The following is a 12389-nucleotide window of genomic DNA, read 5'->3' on the forward strand; positions in this document are numbered from 1 at the left end:
CAAGAACCTACAACCAAGATTACTTTATCCAGCAAAGCTATCATTCAGAATTGAAGGTCAGATAAAGAGCTTCACAGATAAGGAAAAGCTAAAGGAGTTCATCACCACCAAACCAGGATTCTATGAAATGCTGAAAGGTATCCTTTAAGAAGAGGAAGAGGAAGAAAAAGGTAAAGATACAAATTATGAACAACGAATATGCATCTATCAACAAGTGAATCTAAGAATCAAGTGAATAAATAATCTGATGAACAGAATGAACTGGTGATTATAATAGAATCAGGGACATAGAAAGGGAATGGACTGACTATTCTTGGGGGGGAAAGGGGTGTGGGAGATTCGGGAAGAGACTGGACAAAAATCGTGCACCTATGGATGAGGACAGTGGGTGGGGAGTGAGGGCGGAGGGTGGGGCGGGAACTGGGAGGAGGGGAGTTATGGGGGGGGGGGAAGAGGAACAAATGTAATAATCTAAACAATAAAGATTTAATTTTAAAAAAAAATAAAAAAAAAATAAAATAAAATATATTAAGATGTTTTAAATGTATAAAAGATACCAGCAAGCATTTCAAAGAGTACAACTGAAGACATGCTTGACATTACAATATTAGTATTCAGGAAAAAATAAATTAAGAGCAGAACAAAATAATATTTTATATTCACTCAACTAGAAAAAAACTAAAAAGATGGACAATACGAAGTACTGAATAGCACAAAATGAAATCTTAGACTCAACTTTTTGGAAAACAATTTAGCATCACCTTATGAAGCTGACTACCGACATTCCCTAAATAGTCCACACATGTGCACTGAGATATGAGAATATTCATACCTGCAGTGTTTGCGACAGCAAAAAGGTAGAAGTAACTCAAATCCATCAACAACAGTATGAAGGAACAAATCATTGCACTCAATGAAGTATTATTCAGCAGTGAAAAGAAATAACTACATCCAACAAAATGTATGAATCTTAGAAAAAATGTTGAGTAAAAAAGCTATTACAATTATGTAATTTTATTCTTCAAGCTAAAACTCAGCCAAAACTAAAACGTAAACTGTTCAAAAACATATAATTAACTTTAAGAACCACTAAAATGATGAACACTAAATTGAAGACAGTAAATACCGCTACAGAACAGACAATGGGCTGCAATAAAGACTAGCATGCGGGTTTATGCAACAGTATTAGCAATATGCCAATTCTTAAATTGGGTATTAGCATCAAAGACTACCATGTTATTTTTATATTTTATAATTTCATATCTTACATATATTAATTTATATGTCATATACTGTATGATAAACTTTAAAACGGTTTTGAAGCTTATTCAAGAGACAGCACGTAAACATTCTCCTAATAAACTGATCTATATTTCTTCCCAGTTTATCTTACACATATTTCTCCATTAGCACGTCAGTGACATTCACTATCTTATTTATTTCTTATTTTTATTTACTGATTTGAGAGAGGAAGGGAGAGAGAGAGAAACACCAATTTTTTATTCCACTTATTTATGCTTTCATTGGTTGACCTGGGATTAAACACCCAACCTAGGTATATCTGGATAATGTTCTAACCAACCAAGCTACCTGCCCAGGGCCTTCCTATGTTATTTAACTGCTGCACAATAATTTTATAAAGAGTGTCAAACACACTGGATATTAAGAACAAGTAAATAGCACTGTAAGAAATAACGTAACTGACAATTTGGAGAACTGTGTGAATGTTGCATACTATATTTTTCCCCAAATTGATTAAAATCAAAGTAAATCAAAGTAATTAGATTTTCATTCATAAACAGAAAGAATAAAATACATTAGCACAATTTAGTGCACTTCTACATTCTATTGGTGTGCAATGGGCAAAAGTAAGTTTCTATGACAGTATATTACACAAATTAATCTTTCCTTAAAACTTTAGAAAACAGGAAAATAGCCATTATAATCTATCAATGAGCAAGTTTTTGTGTTTTCTTTTTAAAGCCTACCATTATGTTAACTGCTTCTGAAGATAAATTAGCTACTTGTCCTAATGGTTTAAAAAAAAAAAAAGAGTGGAGGAAGAACCTTAAAATAAGTTAGGGATCACAGAATCAACAATGCAAAGCCTTAGAACCTTCTGTGAGCACTGTAGAAAAAAAGCCAAATGTAGAAAAAAGTCAAACTTGAAGAGGAAATAAAAGCACTGAAAAAATACTGAAAAAGTGATCTATCTTAGATGAGTCATTTTAATCAATAACAATAAATAACTCAATTTTTAAGTATATTCTTCAAAGGAAGTAATAAACTTCCTTTAATAAAATAGCTTAGCAAGCAAAGATTTGAGAAATCTCAACATCTATGTTACGAAAAGATTTTTTCCCCTGGTGTTAAAGACAACACCTTAACACCAACTCCTTAATTATTTGAGAGAAAAACTACTTTATTTTTAATTCGCCCAGAATGTGTATGTAAAAATGAAAGCCAAATAGTAATTCTAAGCAGTGAATTGCACAGAACAATGCTCATTTGGTATTCATCCTAGGTCTTAAGTAAGTATAGCCTGCCAAATAGAGCTCACTAGATTATTCTAAACCTCATTATCCACTTTCTTTTTCTAGAACCTTTGTTCCATTTCCTCCTTCTCACCAGGCATTTAGTTCACTGTTCTTAAAACTGTCTCAGGAGTAAGAAAGAAGGAAAAAGAAGACAAGCACACATTTATTTTGCTACTTGAAGCAGCTCTAAGTCATTACTAAGTGTGAAAAAGGCTAACTCTGAAAAGGGAAGTTTAAGATCTATCATAGCCTAAGTATCTTACATGCTTTCTGCCTACAGCAATGTGGGGAAGGAATCTATAGTCAGCTGTTCAAAGGGACAGCATAGCTATGGTGACTTCTCTGCTCTTTCTAGACTTGCTTTTCCTCAAGGATGTCACTAAAGGTCATATTTGATATGGACCTTCCATAGATTCCATGGAAGGAGGAGGTGGGGGCAGACGAAAAAGGAGGAGGAGTACGCTTCTTTAAGGCTGCTGCACATCACAGCATAACTGTTCATACCAACACCAAATAATCTTGGGGATTTCACAGCCTGGTCCAGGGGATGGAGAACCTGGGCAGGCAGAGATTAACCCACTAAAATACCTAGTTAGGAACCTAACCAGATTTAAAAGATTTTTTTTTAAAAAAGACTTTCAACTGAAATCCTACATGGCTAATCCATTCACTCTGTCAAAATATACCACTCTAATTAGAAGATTTAACAGGGACAAAGTAATAATAAATCATGAAATATAAATACTATAAAAAAAACTTTCTATCCTTTTAATCAATTTTACTCATTAACAGATACTGTTGGAACTACCCACCTTATTGTCTTCCCTCCCCACAAACTGTTGTACATTGAATTTTTTTCATATTACTTGGACAAATAATATATATGCTTTCTATAAGGAAAACCAATTTTTGATTTTAAAACTTATTTTTTATACAAAATTATACCCACTGTAATTAGCAAAAGGACACAAAGACATAAAAATAAAATTTTATCATTGTACAGATATATCTGTATATAAGTCTTTTCAAACTTGATCAAATCCTATATAGGGGTGTGGGGGGGAGGGGCACACACGCACGTGCACGTGCTTTTGTATGCTTTGGATCAAACAAAAAGATTGTATCATATTTTGCATGCTATATTGCAATTTCATTCTCATTTAGCAACAAATTTTCACAGACAACTGAAATAATTAACATTTTAAAAAAGCGGTATAACATCCAAACATATTAATTTACTATAATGTATTCAATTACTCCTACACTGACTAGCATTTAGGTTATTATAGTTGTCTTAGGTCTTGGTCATTTCAAAAAATACTGTATTACATGAGCAAACAGTACACACACACACACACACGAATCATACACACGCATGAATGCAGTCATCAGCATCCATTATACTGGTTCTATTATTGCTATGGGACAATCTCACAAACAGACCTTCAAAAGAGCTGCAACAATCTTCACTCCTACCGGCACTTTCACTCCTGCAATAATCGCACTCCTATCAGCAACACATTAATGTATAGGAACGATTGTAGAATATGCTATGTGGCCAAAACATTTCATAAAGCAAAGTCCACATACTTTTAGGTATCAATTCTTTTCTTTAAAATATATTTGTATTGATTTCAGAAAGGAAGGACGAGGGAGAGAGAGACAGAAACATCAATGATAAGAAAGAATCATCAACTGGCTGCCTCCTACATGCCCCACACTGGGAATGGAGCCAGCAACCTGGGCATGTGCCCTGACCGGGAATTGAACCGTGACCTTCTGGCTCACAGATCAATGCTCAACCACTGAGCCAAGCTGGCTGAGCTAGGTATCAATTCTTTTAAAGTGATTTTTAATTGTGTGATATGTTTACACCAATTGATTTAGCAAGGCTGCAATTATAAGGTGTCTATATAATAATCTCTGCAAGAATAAAGTTTATACTGGGGTTGATTTTAATTTACCTTTTTTTGATACTTCTGCCCCATTAAGTTCTTTTTGTGCTTCTTCAATTTTGTCTAAGAAAAACAAAGAAAATTTTATAAGTAAATTTATCATATACAAATAAGAATTCAGTAAAATAAACATACTTCCTATAAACAGTTCCTAACACACAGGAATAAGTATTTGTTAAATAGATTATTTATGAAACAAATATGCATAAACTGGTAAAGTAATGACATATTTTCTTTTAAAATTATACTTATAATTTAATTGTCTTAAATTAGTCACAAAGACCATTTCAAATTAATTGTTTCCATGATATACTTAGTGCATTTAAAACACTGAAATACAGTTAAAAATGTGTAGTTGCTTAATAAAAGTAACAAAATAATACTTTCCTGATGAAGATATGTAAATGCCCAGAGACTTTTAGCAGATATAACAAATGCCTATTAGCTTAGAAAAGTCTAAGCAAAATCCGCATTTGGCCTAAGACCTAAGTCGAACATAGAAGAAAGAAAAATAAAGGAAATGAGCTAATTAACACACAACACCCATCACTTTTGCCAACTCCTGATAACAGGATAGATTTATCTATGAATTGTGTGGTTAGAATAGTGCATTAAAGAGATACTATAAAAAAACTAATGACTACATTCATGAGAAATTCCAAGCCAAAACCTCCTGTCTATGCCACTTCTGAAGTCCTGTTCTATAGAAACAGAAAATAAATGTTTACTGGTGTTTTAAAAAAACAATAACTAATGACTAAAGAACTGTTACATGTGCACAAAGTTTGAAAGATTAGGTGTAACTCAGGAGCATTCATTAACGAAGACTTGGGAGGGCTGCTTAAGGAAGGAACGGGAGAGGGCGGCAACTGAGGGCCTACAGTTCTTCCATCTAAGGCTTGGCACAACTGGACTTTGTAAATTAGTGCATGTTCTATTTTGGTAACAATTAATTTTAATTTTATAAATATATACATATTTGATGATTATGACAGTAACCAACACCAAGTTTTCAATACAGGGGTTTATGTACTAATTATAATGGTAAAAGTTATAAAATTCCCAAGATACTATTTTGTACTGAATTAAATACAATACAAATAATTATACAGTATTTTAGATAGTCCATGAAAGTACAGTTTAAATGCTTTCAAAATACTGATACTTCAGCCATTTATGCCTTCTGGCATATACAATCAGCCCTCAAATGATCTCCAATGATAAACCTACCACTACCAGCCATAGAAGATGTTACCTACAAAATGACATCCTTCCAAATAAATAAAAGACACAGATCCCACCACAGGCCCTTTCAACTTTGGACTACCTGCCTCTTCCCCCATCAGTCTTCCTGAAAGGGCCAGAAATTCAGAAAACCTTTGATTTACTTCAAACTTCTTTAAGTCGCATATTTCTCCATCCAGTGTGCCACATCAAGGCAGAGGTGGAGCAGCAGAATAAAGGAAACAAGCTAGTTTGAAATATTAGACACTACATAACAGCAATGATCAAAAACAACTACATTTTTATCCTGACAAATCCATTCCCCACAGCAGTGTCTACTTGCTTCCTGCTAATTATCAGATCCAGAATAAGAATTATAGAGACAACCTTTTGAAATAATATAAATTTTCTTATTTATACACTTCATTTATTTCTCATCAAATGATGAGTGAAATTGAAAACAGCACTAAAAGAACTTATTAAATGTAGAAAGTGGATCCTACATTAAATAGCAATGTTACTTCAAAGAGAATAATACCAAATGCATGGATGAAATCTATATTAATATAAGTAACAAAAGCATAAGGCCCAGTTTTTAAAAATACAATACACTAAGTACATTGTAGACTTTCAATATGTAAATAAACACATCGCAAAACTTAAATACATAGCCCTTGAAAAACAAAAGGGAAAAACACTGTTATTTCTATGCCAGCAGTTTGTCCAAACTTAGGAACCATAAATAATATGTATGTATATATTACATATAGTCATAGTAGTAATAACTGTGTTTAAGAGTTTATGCAAACATAAACTAGCATTATATAATAAAACATTTTATTAACAGAATCAATTATGACTCAAAGCAACAAAAATCTACAACAACATGTATTTAAAGAATAGCTGCTATTTGTTTAGTATATTGAGGCTTGGCCACCTTCCATTTGTATTTTAATATAACAAACTCTTACAAAAATGACTTCGACTTACATTTGGTCACTAAATTCTAGTCTTTGTTTTTAAATTTTTCAATAAGTTGCCTTGTTCTCTTGATAATAGTAGTGTATACTAGCAAATCAGTAGATTCGGGTTATTATGTTAGCTATAAGCATCCATTTCAATGCTCTCACACTTAGAGCGCCAGTTCAATAGGTAACACAATCTTCAATTAGCAAGCTTGCAAACAGCTACTATTAAAAGCTTTTGCTTCAATTTTTATAAAAAGTCCTGTGTATACTTAACCTTTATTTTATGATTCTCCTGGTAAAATATAATGTTTTGAAGACACACTCAAAACTACAGGGAAAGTAGTCATTTATTAGATGCTCCTAATTGGTTTATACAAGCAATTTACTCATATTTAAAAGCAATATTTATCATTTTTTCACTATGACCCAAAGCAAGAAATATATTTTACATTTCAGCCAATTACACATGCATATATATATATGCCTACACATAAATCAGAAACAAACTCACCCACACTCGACTTTCTGTCTTTTCCTATTAAAAATGAAAAATGCCATCCTGCCCACTACACTGATTTCACAATCCACTGCTGCATTGTAAACCTGCAGCTTGAAATTCACTGATATAAGAAACAGTTATCAACATTTCTTTTTAACCCTGTTCCCTTTACCAAACAAAGATAACACTTTCCAGCAATAATATATCTCATTACAAGCCTTGATTGGGGGTTTGGGGTGGCATGTTGTTTGGGATGGGATCTCAGGTTCTGAAACATCTTCCATCATGCCCTCCCCAATGGCACTGTTCTCTCAGGTAACAATTTCACAGAGAACTATACATTTACAAATAAATAGTTTCTCTGTTGCTGTTGCTTATAAATACATATACATGCAAAATGGACACTCATACCTTGCTAGTAAACCTGATAGTAATCAATGCATTCTTACTGTAATGAACTCTTAAGAAATACCTGTCTATTAGGGTTCGGGGAAGACAACCAAATACTCTATAAAAAAATTATTTAATAAAGCAATCTTCAAATGGGCAGTAAGCACATGCTCTCCAAGCACTTTCATCCTATGGTGAAATGCCTCCCTCACCATCTCAGATGCCTAAACACCACTCCGTGAGAGACTTGGGATCCAGGACATTACAGCTTTGGGGACCAACCCACTAACCTGTTAGGATAAAAACACAAAAGCTGTGTGTTTTTATTATATTAAGTGTCTACCCTGTGTCAGGTACAATAGAAAGAACTAGAGATAGTAAGAAAACAGAATGGTTCTCCTGGAGGGGCTTACAGATTATTATATCCTTCAAACAGTCATTTGAATATCAATTTGATCATAAATACAGAGCCTGAATTCCCATGTGGCATCAAAGTTCTCTGTGATCCCACAAGCTCTCTGCACACCCCCAATCCCGACTCCCCCCTTCAAGATGTCGTCCCTTTTAGGACATCTTCTCTAATACCCTCGTTCAGAGCCTGTCCTTCCCTTCTCTATCACCACCAAATCTTGCATCTAGAATTCCATTTCTCTATAGTTGCATATCTCATGATCACCAGTAATAATGACATAAGATGGACCTGAATAATTTACTGATGGTATAAATGCTGACAATACCTGTCAAGTGTCAGAGAGAAACACTGGTACTTTCTGAAAAAGACAAAAAGGAATACCTATACAGTCTTGAAAATCGGCATTGGCTGGTTTCACTTAAGAGCCTAGCACTGCAATCTCTTCAACATTATAAATAATTTTTATGTTTGGGAACACTGAAAGCACTTGAATAGACATTACTTCATTCAATCTATCAACTTATGTTATTTCTATCTTGAAAGTGATTTAGAAGTACAAACTGAAAGTTACAAAATTAGTACCAGTGATGTAAATTACAGCATAGGGAATACAGTCAATAATATTGTAATTAATTTGTATGATGTCAGATGGGTACTAGACTTACCAGGTTGATCACTTCATAAAATATATAAATATCTAATCACTATGTTGTACACCTGAAACTAATATAATATTGAATTTCAATTGTAATAGGAAATTTTTTTTATAAATGAAATAAATAATTTCTACCTTGATTCTATCAGCTCATCCTTTCTTCTTGCTATTCTGATAGACACCCATCACCTCTGTTCTAACACTGCCTCTCATCACAGCCTTGAAAACACAAAGTGGAAATGCTAACCAGAAAATTCTATGAAGTAGATCCTAATAAACTGTAAAAGGCCTTTTATTTATTGAAAAAGATGCCATCTGAATGAAAAAAAATCACCATATGTGACTGTACTATTTTTACTACTGAATAAGTCTAACTCCTACGTCCCCTCATTACACATTGCTACAAGCTCCTTACTCACTGTTAACTGCGGGAGCTATTTTACTAAGGCTAAATATATGGCAATGGTGTAATGTTAAAAAGGCATCCAATACCCATAACCTTTATAGATACTCTTCTAAATGAAGATTATCCTAGTGTTCAATACTAAATCAGCTATATAAATCTACCAATATAAGAAACACATTTGAACCTAAAAGTTACACATCTTAAACATCCCTCTAGACCAGTGGTTCTCAACCTTCTGGCCCTTTAAATACAGTTCCTCATGTTGTGACCCAACCATAAAATTATTTTTGTTGCTATTTCATAACTGTAATGTTGCTACTGTTATGAATCGTAATGTAAATATCTGATATGCAGGATGGTCTTAGGCAACCCCTGTGAAAGGGTTGTTTGACCACCAAAGGGCTCGCGACCCACAGGTTGAGAACCGCTGCTCTAGACCTACTTCATTGAGAAAGACGATACTCTACAATAATGTCAAAAATGATAATCTAGCCTCATAATATTTCAAAGTGAAAAATATTGCTTCAAGTAAGTGAAAAAAATCAGACTCAACTCTATATTAATGAATTTAAAAACTGTGACTAACTTGTAAAAATTCTAGAAAAATGTAAAATTACTCAACTTAACCCAGGAAGAAAAGAACTCAACTAGGATAAGAACAATGGATGAAACTGAGAAATTTACCAGAGTAACAAAGAATGACCTTTTTTAAGGGTGCTAGGCTAGAAGGTTTTATTATCAAATTCTTTCCAATTCTGAAGACTAAGGTATTTCCTAAACTGAACACAAAATAACAGAAAAGGAGTTCTAAATAATTTCATAAAGCTGGGATAACCTGATACCAAAATGTGAACAAAGAGTCAGAAAAACCAACACTACAGACAAGTCTCAATCATGAATAAGGATGTAACAATCTTTATCAAGAACTATATTCAAAGATAAAAAAGGTCATGGCCAAGTAGGGTGTAAATTAAATATGCAAAGGTATTTCAATAGCAGGAAGCATACTATATAGTAAAAGAGAAACATGCAAATTAGCCATCCCTCCGCTATACTCAAGCCATACCCACAAGCCATGCCCACCAGCCAATCAGAGTGACCATGCAAATTAGCCCGGCAAAGATGGCGGTTAATTTGCATACGCATGTGTCAGGCGTCCCAGGAGGTGAAGGCAGCCACAGCCTCGGACTCCTAGGACCATTGCGGGCATGGGAGGCGAGGCCTGCTGTGCCAAGCCAAGCCCACGGGCTCCCAGTATCTTCACTGGCCTCGGGAGTCGAGGCCATAGCCATGCCCGGGGACTCCTAGGACTTTCGCCAGTCTGGGAGCTGAGGCCACCCGGGCCTCGCCACGCCCGCGGGCTCCCAGGACTTTCGCCAGTCTGGGGGCTGAGGCCGCCCGCGCCTAGCCACGCCCACGGGCTCCCAGGACTTTCGCCAGTCTGGGAGCTGAGGCCACCCAGGCCTAGCCACGCCCGCGGGCTCCCAGGACTTTCGCCAGTCTGGGAGCTGAGGCCGCCCGCACCTAGCCACGCCCATGGGCTCCTGGGACCTTGCCAGCGGAGAGCAGGATGTTTGGAGGACTTGGTAGAGCAGGAGACTGCTGGACATAGAGCAGAGCGAGAGAGAGGGCAGATTGGAGGGCGCGGCTCCCTGTCACCCCAGCTTCCTCATCACAGCTGTGGAAACTGACAGCAGGGAGGAGGAATTCCCACCCCCACAGAATCAAACAGAATCAGCCATTGATCAGACAGCTCTCAGCAGCCTGATAGCCAGGACTCTCATTCACCTGCATCTCAGACCATGACAGTAGAGAGGTGGGACTATGTCTAAAGAACAGCTGTTGATACAATGTAGCTCTGCAGCCGAAAGATGCCAGTGTTAACGAAAGAGTCTGCAGAGCAGCATGCATCTGATTTTGAAAGAAGGCGGCGCTTGTGACAGGATGTATCTGAACACCAGCTACTGGAAAAACATTGCTCTGATGCTGAAAAACACTGGCGTTGTCGACAGAAAATGTCTAAAGACCAACGTGCCTTTGAAGTTGAAAGAAGGCGGTGGCGACAACAGAATATGTTTAGAGAACAGTCATCAACAAGTACTACCAATACCAGTAGGAACTGCCTTCTCAGGGAAAATGGAGTACATGACGATGCAATCCTCGAACATAGTTGCGGTGGAATGACTGTTCAATGTGAATTTTGCCTATCACTAAATTTCTCTGATGAAAAACCATCCAATGGGAAATTTACTCGATGTTGTAGCAAAGGGAAAGTCTGTCCAAATGATACACATCTTCCAGATTACCCGGCATATTTAAAAAGATTAATGACAAACGAAGATTCTGACAGTAAAAATTTCATGGAAAATATTCGTTCCATAAATAGTTCTTTTGCTTTTGCTTCCATGGGTGCAAATATTGCATCGCCATCAGGATATGGGCCATACTGTTTTAGAATACACGAACAAGTTTATCACTGTACTGGAACTTTACATCCTTCAGATGGTGTTTCTCAGAAATTTGCTCAACTCTATATTTTGGATACAGCCAAAGCTACAAGTAAAAGATTAGCAATGCCAGAAAAGCAGGGCTGCTCAGAAAGGCTCATGATCGACATCAACAACCTCATGCATGAAATAAGTGAATTAACAAAATCGTACAAAATGCTACATGAGGTAGAAAAGGAAGCCCAATCGGAAGCAGCAGCAAAAGGTATTGCTCCCACAGAAGTAACAATGGCGATTAAATACGATCGTAACAGTGACCCAGGTAGATATAATTCTCCCCGTGTAACCGAGATTGCTGTCATAATCATAAACGAAAATGGAGAACCTCTTTTTGAAAGGGACTTGCTCATTCATTGTAAACCAGATCCCAATAATCCAAATGCCACTAAAATGAAACAAATCAGTATCCTGTTTCCTACATTAGATGCAATGACATATCCTATTCTTTTTCCACATGGTGAAAAAGGCTGGGGAACAGATATTGCATTAAGACTCAGAGACAACAGTGTAATCGACAATAATACTAGACAAAATGTAAGGACATGAGTCACACAAATGCAGTATTATGGATTTCATCTCTCTGTGAGGGACACGTTCAATCCTATTTTAAATGCAGGAAAATTAACTCAACAGTTTATTGTGGATGCATATTAAAAAATGGAGGCCAATCGGATTAATTTCATCAAAGCAAACCAATCTAAGTTGAGAGTTGAAAAATATAGTGGTTTGATGGATTATCTCAAATCTAGATCTGAAAATGACAATGTGCCAATTGGCAAGATGATAATACTTCCATCATCTTCTGAGGGTAGTCCCAGAAATATCCAGCAGTGATA

General features: G+C 35.9%; 1 protein-coding gene across 8 annotated transcripts in view; it reads right to left on the bottom strand.

Annotated features, from left to right (window-relative positions):
• Positions 1-12389, bottom strand: part of HIVEP1 (HIVEP zinc finger 1) — a 181008-nt gene that overhangs the window by 75660 nt on the left and 92959 nt on the right. For all 8 annotated transcript variants that reach the window (XM_036347565.1, XM_036347562.1, XM_036347564.1 and 5 more), the window contains exon 3: positions 4502-4555. In XM_036347565.1, the coding sequence (XP_036203458.1) occupies positions 4502-4555 (54 nt within the window). The remainder of the gene's footprint in view (positions 1-4501; positions 4556-12389) is intronic.

Source organism: Myotis myotis, unplaced genomic scaffold, assembly GCF_014108235.1.
Source record: "Myotis myotis isolate mMyoMyo1 unplaced genomic scaffold, mMyoMyo1.p scaffold_m19_p_2, whole genome shotgun sequence".
Lineage (NCBI taxonomy): Eukaryota > Metazoa > Chordata > Mammalia > Chiroptera > Vespertilionidae > Myotis > Myotis myotis.